General features: G+C 34.8%; 1 protein-coding gene across 1 annotated transcript in view; it reads left to right on the top strand.

The window, feature by feature from the left end:
• PIK3C2G (phosphatidylinositol-4-phosphate 3-kinase catalytic subunit type 2 gamma) overlaps positions 1–12,601 on the top strand; it is a 376,626-nt gene that overhangs the window by 254,106 nt on the left and 109,919 nt on the right. The window contains 4 exon segments of the mRNA XM_079141521.1: positions 7–99; positions 1,532–1,661; positions 5,747–5,883; positions 7,784–7,953. Of these exon segments, the coding sequence (XP_078997647.1) occupies positions 7–99; positions 1,532–1,661; positions 5,747–5,883; positions 7,784–7,953 (530 nt within the window).

The raw sequence follows: 12,601 nt of genomic DNA on the forward strand, positions 1-12,601 counted from the left end.
CCATAGGCATGTTCATATTTCACATCTAATGCTGTGCCATTGAAGATTACTTTCATCAATGCTAATCCAATGGGCAATAACATCAGCATTATTTTCAAGGTACTGTAACCCTCCAAAAACATCAAATTGATTCCATACGTAGAACTATTGATTTATTACTCACAAAAAGAAATGATTGCAGCTATTTTCCTCTGGCAACAACACAGAGATTTCTCAATTATTTTAGATTCTGCCTTTTTACAAAATTATAATACATGCCAAAGTTTGATTGGCAATAAATCAAATATTACTGGCTCAAAGCCAGAGAACCTTCAGTGCAGAACTGAAGAATATACTTTAATAAACAAAAGTATGTGATTACTTTTTAGGTGCACAGAAAGTCAAGTATGTGGTAAGCCCTTAAGAGGAGAGTTTTCTTTTGGCCTAGACACTGAATTAGAATCACAATTAGCTGTAACACAAATGATGTTAGTTAATTTAACATGCAATTTTTATCTGAAAGTACTTGCTTGTTTTAGTAAACTGAATCATTTTATTTTTTGTAAATAAAAAGTAAGTAGGTACAGGTTCAGTTCTCATCATGAATGCAATAGGGAAAAAAGATAAAAGAGAGTACCAGGTTTATAGACTGGTAGGAAAGGACTAATGAGAGAGCTGTTAGGTAACAAGACTGCCAATCATTCAGCTAATTTAGTCAATTATTCAACAAGGTCTCAGAGTGAATCTTTGGTGGATTCCACTGTCTATTTTTAAGGATGAGGATTAGCATGCCCACACTTTTACTTTGACCTTTGTAACCTCAAGGGTTAGTGGGTCTCAATGCTATATTTTTCATGAAGGAAAAAGACCCACAAACTCCATCTTGTCAAGATTTTTTGTGTATAATTTAGAAAACATTTTTTAAAATCAAACTGCTTATTTGTTCAAGAGCATGGTACTATCCTTCCCCTATGGACATAACGCATTTCCTTCACCTCTGGGAGAAAAATCACCCTTCATCATTTTTTATTATTAAAGATAGCTCTCTGAAAACTAACTGGCCCTAACAAGAGAAACCACTGACACAATCTGCTGAATCATGCCTGTACTATTTATTCTCTGAGTCAAGAAGTCTTGGTATTCTGACTGCATATCACCACATGAGCTTATGACACACCAGATGATCTTCACTTAGAAACAGATCTCTCCTGGTGGAGTTTGATATTTGGGTAAATATTCATTCAGTCTTTCTTCACTAGACTTTGAATCTGACAAATTGCACATAGATAATAAATAGAAAGATCATTATCTGGGACAACATTCCAAGAAACCCTTCTAATTTGATGGCTTCTGCAATCATGTTAAGGGAAGTTCTTGTTTTCTTTGATCTTCTATCAGAAACATAAGGTACTTTTAGTGCTAATAAAACACGTGAAACCAATCTAAGTCAGGCTAGAAATGTATCCAGGAAAATAAATGACATATACCATATTTGGATGCTTTTAATAGAATTCAAGAAGAAACTCAGAGTCTGTAATTTTGTTTCTAACAGGCTGGAGATGATCTTCGCCAGGATATGCTTGTTCTGCAGATTATTCAAGTGATGGACAACATTTGGCTTCAGGAGGGTCTAGATATGCAAATGATCATTTATAGATGTCTATCCACAGGAAAAAGTCAAGGTCAGTGTAGTTTAAAAAGTGAGTCAACTTACATTATTCATCTCACACATTCACTGATAATATGCCACAAAACTTTCTACAGTTTTTACTTTAGAATACAAATTCAAAAATCCAAAGAACTATACAAATTCTTTCTTTTTTAAAAGAAGAATTTTTTTTTTCTGGAGGCTGAGGCAGGAAGATTGCAAATTCAAAGCCAGCCACAGCAAGTTGGCAAGGCCCTAAGCAACTTAGCAAGACTCTGTCTCAAAATAAAACACAAAAAGGGCTGGGAATGTAGCTCAGTAGTAAAGAACCTTTGATTAAATCCCCAGTACCAAAAGAAGAAGAAGATGAAGAAGAAGAAGAAGAAGAAAGAAAAAGAAAAAGAAGAATTATTTTCAAAACTGATAAGCCAAAATAATTTATATAAAGCGTAATATGCTTTTAAATATCAATTAGGACCTATGCAAATCAAATGTTAACTGTGATGTTCTTTTGAGTGTTTTAAGACATTAAAACACTAATAACATTTTTTTTCTCATTTCCTAAGGTAATATAGATGCTTCCTAACTTACAATCAGGTTCTGTCCTGATAAAGCCACCATAAGGTGAAAATGTAGTGTGTTAAAAATGCATTTAACACACCTAACCTACCAAACATAGTTTATCATCACAGTGCACCATAGAGTATCTGTTGTATATCCTTGTGATTATGAGGCTAACTGGGAGTTATGGCTCACTGCCTCTGCCCAGCATCACAAGAGAGTACCGCACTGCAAATGGCTAGCCCAGGAAAAGATCAAAATTCAAAATTGGAAGTACAGTTTTCTACTGAATGTGTACCACATTTGCACCACTGTGAAGTAGGAAAATCTAAGAAAAACCATCACAAGTCAGGAATCATCTGTAATGGAAAAGCCTACTCATTCTAAACAATACAATTATTACCTTAGTAGTACATAAATTTCATATACTTTTCAAATATTTAGAAGAGTTCTGAAAATGCTAAACACATTATAGACCTGCACATAATTTCTAAAAGACTTCTGAGATGATATAAATTCAACTCAAAAATGGTCACACATGCAAACTGAACACAATTTTTGCTTTTCCTTTATAAAAACCAAGAAGCTAATATGGAAATATAGTTTCATTTTCAATGAAATAATGTCAGTGGCACACCCAAATTATGATCCAAGCATCAGATGAAAGTTGTAATTACAATCATGCTAAGGTGAAGAAACAGTTCCTAATACATCATAATCTCTTTTACATAAGATCACAGCCACTTAGAATTCCTTACAGTCTGTATGAATTATAACAGATATAAAGTGCTGAAACCCTAACCCTGCAAAAGGGACCTAGTCTGTGTAGTTAATTTTTTTTTAATTCAAACAGAGCAACAGTTTAAATCTGTCAACCCCAAAGAGCTGTCACTGCCTTGTTCCTCAGTTCCTGAGGTCCTACCAGCAGACTCAGAGTTCAGCCAATTGTGATTTGAGACTTTAATTCTAAGGATGGAAGGGCCTCCAAGCTACCTTTACTTGCAACCCAATACCTCAGAATGGCTTGATAATAAATCATATCACCAAATTATTTTGATTCTGATAGTATAACTCTTGCTTTCCATGCCAAATGTCCCATCTCTGGACACTTTCTAAAGCTTTAGTTCCAAAAAAATTATTATTGTTATCATGAGAAATAAACTGAAGAAGTAAAAATAAAATCGAATGAGCCAGGCTGAGCTACTTAATGTAACACAGATCACCTTTCCTTCATAAATTGAATAAATCATGGATCCCAATGGAATTCTTCAGTTCCATCCACTCAAATCTGTTTATAATCACAGAAAGTAATTGAAGCAGAAACCTCTTGAAGTTAATAAAAGGATTCAGCAAAAAATTACTATAGACTTGCCCAAAGTTGGAGATGCCATAAGACAAACAAGCCTCCCATCCACACCATCTACCAACAAGCTTCAATGACTATCAGATTCTATAGGACATTACACCAACAAAACACTTTTTCAAGAAAAATAGAGATTAAAATAAATGTCATTTTTAGAAGATTAGGTTACATTCTTCATCAAGTTCCAAGACTGATATTATCTACTGTTCAAAAATATTTAATTTTAAAAACTCAACCATCTCTCTATTTGTCCAGTTATATTTGTGTCCTTGGTACCTCTGGGCATTTGAGTTTGCAGCTCTTTCACTTGTGCAGATTATGGAAATGAGAACTATGTATTTTAATTTCTTTCAATGATTTTATTTATAAAACTGTGCACTGAGGAGTGTTTGGGGACATTTGTCTTGGGAGAGTTTTAAGCACTGAATTTTAATTGCTATTTTGTATACACTGAAAATTAGAAGGCTTGAAAATATTTACATGCTAATAACCTCTGGCGCACAATGCAAAAACCTTGGCCACTAGGGCAAAGGTCCTACTTAAAAGTTCAATCAATACACGCTTCCTTTAAAAAATTCCTTCTAATAGTTTCTCTCTAATGTAAACTGGAAAGGGAGGAGCAGGTGGTTTCCATGTGTTTACTTCAGATATTCTCTTCACTCCCAGAAATGTAGCATTTAGCTGTTATTAAGGTGAACATTGGCTTTCAAAGTACAAGAAATCAAGGCAAGAATCAATAAATGGGATGGTCTCAAACTAAAAAGCTTTTTCTCAGCAAAGGATACAATCAAGAATGTGAACAGAGAGCCTACAGTGTAGGAGAAAATCTCTTCCACATGCACTTCAGATAGAGCACTTATCTCCAAAATTTATAAAGAACTTACAAAACTTTACAACAAAAATGCAAAGAACTCAATCAATAAATGGGCCAAGGAACTGGACAGACACTTTACAGAAGAAGACATACAGGCAATTAATAAATATATGAAAAAGTGTTCAATATCTCTAGTAATTAGAGAAATGCAAATTAAAACAACTCTGAGAATTCATCTTACTCCAATTAGCATGGCTTTTATCAAGAACACAAACAATAATAGATGTTGGCAAGGATGTGGGGGAAAAGGCACACTTTTACATTGCTGGTGGAGTTGCAAATTGGTGCAGGCATTCTGGAAAGCAGTATGGAGAATCCTAAGAAAACTTGGAATGGACCCACCTTTTGACCCAATGGACCTAAAATCAGCAAACTACAGTAACACAGCCACATCAATGTTTATAGCAGCTCAGTTCACAATAGCTAGACTGTGGAACCAAACCGGATAAAGAAACTGTTGTATATATATACGCAATGGAATATTATTCAGACATAAAGAATAATATTATGGCATTTGCAAATAAATGGATGGAATTGGAGAATATCATGCTAAGTGAAATAAGTCAAGCCCAAAAAACCAAAGGCCGAAGGTATTCCCTGATAAGTGGAGAATGATATATAATGGGGGTGGGGGTGGGGAATGAGAGAATAATGGGGGAACTTTAGAATATGTAGAAAGAAATGAGAGGGAGGGGGGTATGAAAAATGGTGGCATGAGACAGACACCAATACCCTATGTACATGTATGATTACACGAATGGTATGAATCTACATTGTGTAAAACCATAGAAACGAAATTATGTACCCCATTTGTGTACAGTGAATCAAAATGCAGTCTGTTAAAAAGTAAAAACTAAATAAAAATAAATAAATAAAAATAAATTTTAAATGTTTTTTATGGAGATTGCATTAGGTTCACTTAAGTTTGTCATGTAAACTCAAATGTCCTCCATTAAAGGGCAATGGGAGTCCCAGTCATATGACACCTAATCCACCCTTCTGTTGACTCAGTGGGGACTCTGAGAGATCACCTAGATTTGCTCTCTACAATAATTCTAGAAAAAAAAATATTGAAACTGTTATGATAGATCTGATCCAAACTCAACAAGTAACTGCACTGATCCCTGGGATTTAGGAAGAATTACAAGGAGTCCATCCAGATATGCTTCTGCACAAAAGAAGGTTTGGAAAGGAAAAGGGTAATCCAAATAGTCCTGACAACTATTGTTGCTGTTACATAGATCAAGATATATTTTCTAAATCTCCCTCATCCTGGGAAGACAGAACTATTTCCTTAATGTCTTTTTTTTTAACCCACCAGGACTGGTGCAGATGGTGCCTGATGCCATAACCCTTGCAAAGATCCATCGCCATTCTGGACTGATAGGACCCCTGAAAGAAAACACCATCAAAAAGTGGTTCAGCCAGCACAACCACTTAAAGGCAGATTATGACAAGGTCTGTCATGCTGCAACTAATTTTAAGTAATGTGCTTAAATAAGTATATGCTCTGGTTCATTAGATATTCTGATTCATGGGAAAGTAAATTAAGTACACCTTGAGTTCTAATTCCCTCATCATCAGTCTAGTAATAATGACACAGTTTAAATGGCATATTAACTAGATAAAACGTTTCTGTGTTTGGTTTTCATTCTCAGTGAAATTCCTAGCCATTAATAAAACATCTCTTTGCTCAGCTGCCTCTCTTCCAGCAAGTTCCCCTGAGATGCTGGCCCCTTCAAACTACCTCCTTCAAGTAATTTCCACCTGTTTGTACACAATCTCCAATTTCTATAAATAACCACCCCACCTTTGATAACCATGCTCTACTTTTCTGTCTACTGTTCTTGCAATGGTTTGCAGAATGCATAATTGTGTGTGTGTGTGTGGGTGTGTGTGTGTGTGTGTGTGTGTGTGTTAACTTTACTGCGAACACTGTGCTCCCAGATTATATCACTTTGACACCTGGTCTATAATGTACAGTTGTGCAGTTTCTCCCATATACTAGGGCTCCTGAACAAAGGTTGAGAGTGGCTAGGGTCAGGCCTTGTTCTACTTTTCAAGTCATGAACTTGTACAATTTTGTCACCCAGAGCACTAATTCACCAAAAACTACAGTACTGGCCAATATGAGATTTGGTTAAAACTATCCTGGGCACTATCATCCTCTAATTCTGGAAGACTTTTCAATTCTGGGCAAACAGGGTTGTCAGCTCACTCTAGCATGGACCATGGTAAGGAAACTGAGGAATTCCTCTATTCCATACCACAATGAACTTGAAGGGGAGCAAACAGCAGGGTTTTAGAGGCCAAATAACAAAAAATTAGATGAGATTATCTTGAAATCTGCTTTTTAACTATTCCTAAAATTTTAACTTGAGTTTTACACAGACAGTTCTCATCAGTTCTTTGAAGTGAATCCATTTACATTTGCTTTTCACAACTACCATGTATAGGACCCATTATACTACCTTCATTTTATAATTGAAGAAATTCTAGACAGACAAATAAATGACTTGCTCAGGCACTTGAGAGACCTGGAATTAAGCTATTCAAGTGTCTGGCATGTATTTCAGTGACACAGGTTTCTCTCTAACAAGTTGTCTATGTCATTCTGGAAAACTCCTAACCTTGACACAACTGACCCCTCATGGTTACACAAAGTTGATGACAGTGATGTATGCCCCTAAGACCATTTTGGGGGGGAAAAGTATTTCTGCAAAGAAGCTCTGATTATTAAAGAACATAAGCCACAGTTAATTTAGTGGTAATCTGCTTCTATCCACATAGACATTCACTAATGTATATTGTAATGAAATACTTTCAGACATCAACTGGAAAACCTATTTGTAAGGGTAAACATAAAATGTTACTAATATCTCTCTATAGGTTTTCTGACCTATAATATTCAAATATTTTAAAATATTCCCAAAATATTCAAATATTTTAAAATGTCATTTTAAATATTTTAAATGTTGCCTCTGCAAAGAGACAATATTGGACCGTGTTGGGTTTTCTTCTTTTACTTTGAAAAAAAAATTATTCAATATTTCAGGTATATATATTAAAAAAAAAACAGGAATACTCTCCACTAAGCTAAGAAAATTAACTCCATGTGAATGAGATACTTCTTCCCAATTTCCATGAAAAAGAAGGCTAAAGAGAAGATTGCTTCATGTTCTTCTTTGCCATATCAAGAATGAGCCACTTATTCATGCCCCTCTCTCTACAAAGATAAAAAAAATTATTCTTAGTAATTTTGCTCTTCTCTTTTGTTTTTTACCATTACTTCTGAAACTAATGCATTTTCTCATTTTTTCTATTATAACCTTTTTGTTATTGTTTCTCAATTCATTAGGCCTTGAGGAACTTTTTCTATTCCTGCGCTGGCTGGTGTGTGGTAACGTTCATCCTGGGAGTTTGTGACCGTCACAATGATAATATCATGCTGATAAAATCAGGCCACATGTTTCATATTGACTTTGGAAAATTTTTAGGTCATGCACAAACATTTGGAGGAATAAAAAGGTCAGTGCACAAATGTTTATTACAGTAATTAAGCAATGTCCTAAATACTATATAACACATAATGGCATAAAAACCCTGAAGATGACTTGCTTCCCTTCTCTCAAATCTCCCAAGGCAATGTAAATGTGACTATGTATCCAAGAAGACTGAGGAGCAGATTTTTGTAATAGATTATTAATGAAACAAATTAGGTTTCTGCAAATTGTGAGTGGAACTGAATAAAATCATGCTAAGTGAAATAAGCCAGACTCAGAGAGTCAAGGGTTGAGTGTTTTCTCTCATTTGTGGAAGCTAGAAAGATAAAAGGAATTAAAAAAAAAATAAAAGGACATCTCACAAGAACTGAAAGAGACCAGTCAATAGAAGCAGGGGATAAAGGGAGAAGGGGAGACAAAGGGGAAGAACTAGGGAATTATGCTATATGCCTGCATGAATATATCACAATGCTTTCCAATTTTATATGTAACTGTAATATAACAATTGAAAATAAATAGAAGGAAGACCAATAGAGTAGAAGAAGGAGACTAGAGAGAGAAAGGAAGACTCAGAAAGAGGAAGTACTGGGGATTGAAATGGAGCAATTTATGAATATATCACATTTATGAATATAAATGCATTTATGAATATATCACAATGAACCCCACTATTAAGTATATCTATAAATGCACTAATTTTAAAAAGTTAAAAAAAAAATTGTCAGTGGGCTAACAGCCTTCTCCCATGGGATACTAATCCCATTCCAGTTTGAGTTAGCAGATGCAAACCCTAACTTCCTTGTAGTAAGCCTGACAGACAACTAAACAAATAAATATGTGAAGGAATAATATAAGGAACTGAGAAGTTCCATTAGCAAACTAAAAAGAAATGGTGTAGAAAATAACTAAGGCAGGGATACTATTTTAAAGAGGCCTCTCAGAGAAGATGAGAGCTGTGTAATGAGCGGTCATCTGGTAGAGATCCATGAGTAGAGTGTTCCAGAAAGAGAGAAGATTGTATAGAACTTCTCCTCTCAGTCGAGTTCTCCAGAAACCTAGAAATCCTGTCTCCATGCTTACACCAACTCTGAGATTGTTGTAAACTTTCTGACTTCTTTGAGAGAGAAAAAACACATCTCACTTATGAATGTGAAGGATTTCACATCCTGTGCATAAACAAACAATCCCTTCTTAAGCTTTAATTGTGAGATTAAAGAGGATTTACACCAGCAGATTAAATCAAAGGACAGTTCAACCCCAGCATTACTTAACAACTCTGGATAAAATTTGGCTAATCCCTACAGTGGAAATAAGGAATTTCTCCAGTCTCCTGATGCCAGTTGGCTCTCTTTTGAAGTATTGTGTAATTATTTTCTTTATTTCTTTATTTTCTCTCACAAAGATACAAATTAGAGTAGTTAACAAATTGTGCATTCACAATTTTCACTCAGTTTTCTGGTAACAATAATTTCTACATAGTAATTTTTATTGCATAAAAGATATTGTAGCAATAAACTATATCTTAACTCAATAATTACTTGATGGTGACTTTCTCTTATAGAACAGGAGATATTAAGAAAATCAGTTATTAGTGACATTTATTGCATTTCTCATTCATTGTTTCAAACTCTTATTTTTTAGACTATCTTTTCAGTCTATATGAACTTTCACATTGGTAATGCTAACCTTACATTAAGTCTTTCTTGTAACTTTCTTTCTAAATAATTTTAGGGATAGTATGAGTACTGGTTAAGGACAGTCACTTTGGAACCAGACTATGTTTTTTTTGAATCCCATGTTACCAGAGGGTCATCATATGACCTTGACTTAGAAAACCTTAGTTTTCTCATCTATAAAACAGACTTTTGTTTGAAAATTAAGTGAACTGATATGTGTAATGTGCTTTGAAGAGTGCATGACACTGAGGGCTTTATAAATATTTGTTGTCATCAACTGTAAGTGTTCTAATGAAGTGACAATAAATAAGGTCACATCTCTGGGTGATAGCTTCTTTTGTTTAAAATGATATCTTATTTGGGTGGTTTTTAAAATCTGTACATTGAAATTTATATTTTAACTAATAGTCACAAATAAGAACCTTTTTTCCTAAGAAAAAAAGTAGACCAGTTATTAAAAGTTTACACCACATCACAGAACATAAATCCACTTAACATAGATGAAAACTCATTCCAGAATTCAACAAAATAAAATTTAACGTCTATTCTTTTCCTACTAAAATATTTACACAAGATGATCAATATGTTCTATGTCAGTCTTATTATAACATGGTTAAAGCTTTTTCAATTTTTATCCCAGTGGATCACCAATCATCTAATATAATTAATCTGTCTTTCCTCTGGATACTATCCACAGAAGTTCGCTATATCTACAGTAATTTTGACATGATTTTCACTAATTACCATGATGTAATTTTTTAAGTTTAATTTTGAATTTGGGTATTATAATACTTAAATTTTTAATCTGTTCCATTTAAAACCATCTTTTTAAAAAAATAAACTTTCTTAACATAAGAAAAGATTAATCTTATTGTGCTCTAATCATTCTGGTTCAGCTCATTATTCATTGTGAGTCAAATGCTAAATAGAAATTAATAATCCCCTACATGCTGTGATTTCTTCGATGAAATTAGACGGGTCTCCTTGATCTGTTACTCATAAAAATCACTGTGGTTCTTTTCACTCAAAGCAGACCTTAGCATCCGTGAGTCTTCTAGAAGGAAAGTATACTTTGCAATGTCTCACCACCTGTGAATGCCTTTAAAGACATCTTTGTATCCTAAGCATCTAGCATAGAGCAGAGCTTCAATTTTGGTTGATTGAAGGATCATGCCAAAAATGTCATCGAATTTACTTCCCTTGCCCTCAGAAAGTTATTCTGAAGAAAAAGTTATTCAGAACCTGCCATATTCTGTGACTGTAACTGGAAATTCACCACGGAACTTTATTACCTAAAGGTCATTCTATATTTGGGAGTCTAAAATGAGGCTCAGAGTTCCTACAGTGTGTCACAAAGCCAGTCCCTGGCAAGCCCCATACAGCATTTGAATGGAGCACTCTCCAGGGACAAGTCTGTTTGTCATTCCCACTTTCTCACCATCATTTCCTCCTCTACTTCTTTTACTTTATCATTCCACTGTTTCATGATTTGGTTTCCTTTGAATAGCTCCCTTATATCTACCTCCCCATGATAAGTTTAAATAATGTCTCTATTAAGAAACACTAATTTTCTTCAAGAAGAGAATTTATAGGTTTTCAGATGAAAAATGCAAAGAAGAGTTTGAAAGAGTATAAAAGGAAAAGAGAAGGAAGAAGAGAGAGAACAACTTAAATGGTATAAGGATTCTGTCTTCCTGTGCTCAGTTAGCCTCCACCCCAGAAAGAACAAAGTAAGGGTCAGATGGTGTGCCTACGCAGCTGGTTTAAGGCACCATATGCCCAATATAAGCATTTTGTAGCCCTGACTCTAAATTTAGTCTTCAAAGAAACACTACAAATGTTTCCTAAATGTGAGTCTAGTACAAGAACTTCATCTGGCACCCAACTAAAGAAACAGTGCCCTGCTTCTATTGCTGGGGAAACTACTCATGGTGTTAAACTTAGTTAAGAAACAGTATGTCCACTTCAAGCCTGATACATAAATTTTGATCATGCATCTTGTAACTTTTATGGGTGATTTAAATGTTTTCAGAGGTAATGTGGCTATTGTTGGTTTTCACCTCCCACCTGACTTCAGATCATACCCCTACTTATGATACCACGAATGTGCTCTTCACCCAAGTATTATAGCAGTGATAAACTTTTCCTCTTATCCAGACTAACTTCTGCTCCAAGCATGTAACCTCAATTCCATGCAAAGTGTGACTGCACACTTGCCCCTCAACTCAAGCTCAAGGGAAACATGCATGGCAATGTAAAGGATAAGCAGTCTCTTCCTGCCTTGGTGAAATTCTGATCCACTGTCAATTCAGATCCAGTATATTAGACTGAGAGAAGTATGATTGATAATCTTGAAGAGGTAGCTAAACTACCCTTTTCAAATAAGAGCAATAATATATTTGAGTCAGTATCAGAAGTTATTAAGCAGTTAAGATCAAGGACTTCCAGAAGTCTAACTTAGGACACACAATGAATTTACAAAAGCTGCCAGATTGGAGGAGGTGGAGGTATCTTTCACATTTAAAAAATTGTCGGCGAGGCTCCCCTTGGTTAATAATTGCTGAGAGCTTGGAGATCTCACAGGAAGTTAAATGTTCTTTCTGTAATAGTAACATGCATCCTTATGTTCTCATTATATTGTACATGTGAGGTTTCCTGCAATGCCTAATTATACACGGTTCTATCCTATCCAGTGGAGATTCCAAGTTTGCCTTCTCAATTAACTCATGGATATTAGATCAGAGACTTGTGTTCTTTCTGTTGGGCAGCAAAATGTGCTCTCTAAAATGTAGGTCGTGTGTGATATCAAGAAAAGGGTAAGCTTAAACATCCCCCAATGCACTCTAGTCATTTATTTCTATGTTAATATCACTACTGGCTATTATGCAAATCCACAACTTTTAGAAATCTTTGAAACAATATATTTTGATGTTGCTATGGTATTTCCTGGTGACAAAAACATTTGAAAGTCATGAAATTATTACAAATAATTTTAAT

Source organism: Sciurus vulgaris (assembly GCF_902686455.1).
Source record: "Sciurus vulgaris genome assembly, chromosome: 5".
Classification (NCBI taxonomy): Eukaryota; Metazoa; Chordata; class Mammalia; order Rodentia; family Sciuridae; genus Sciurus; species Sciurus vulgaris.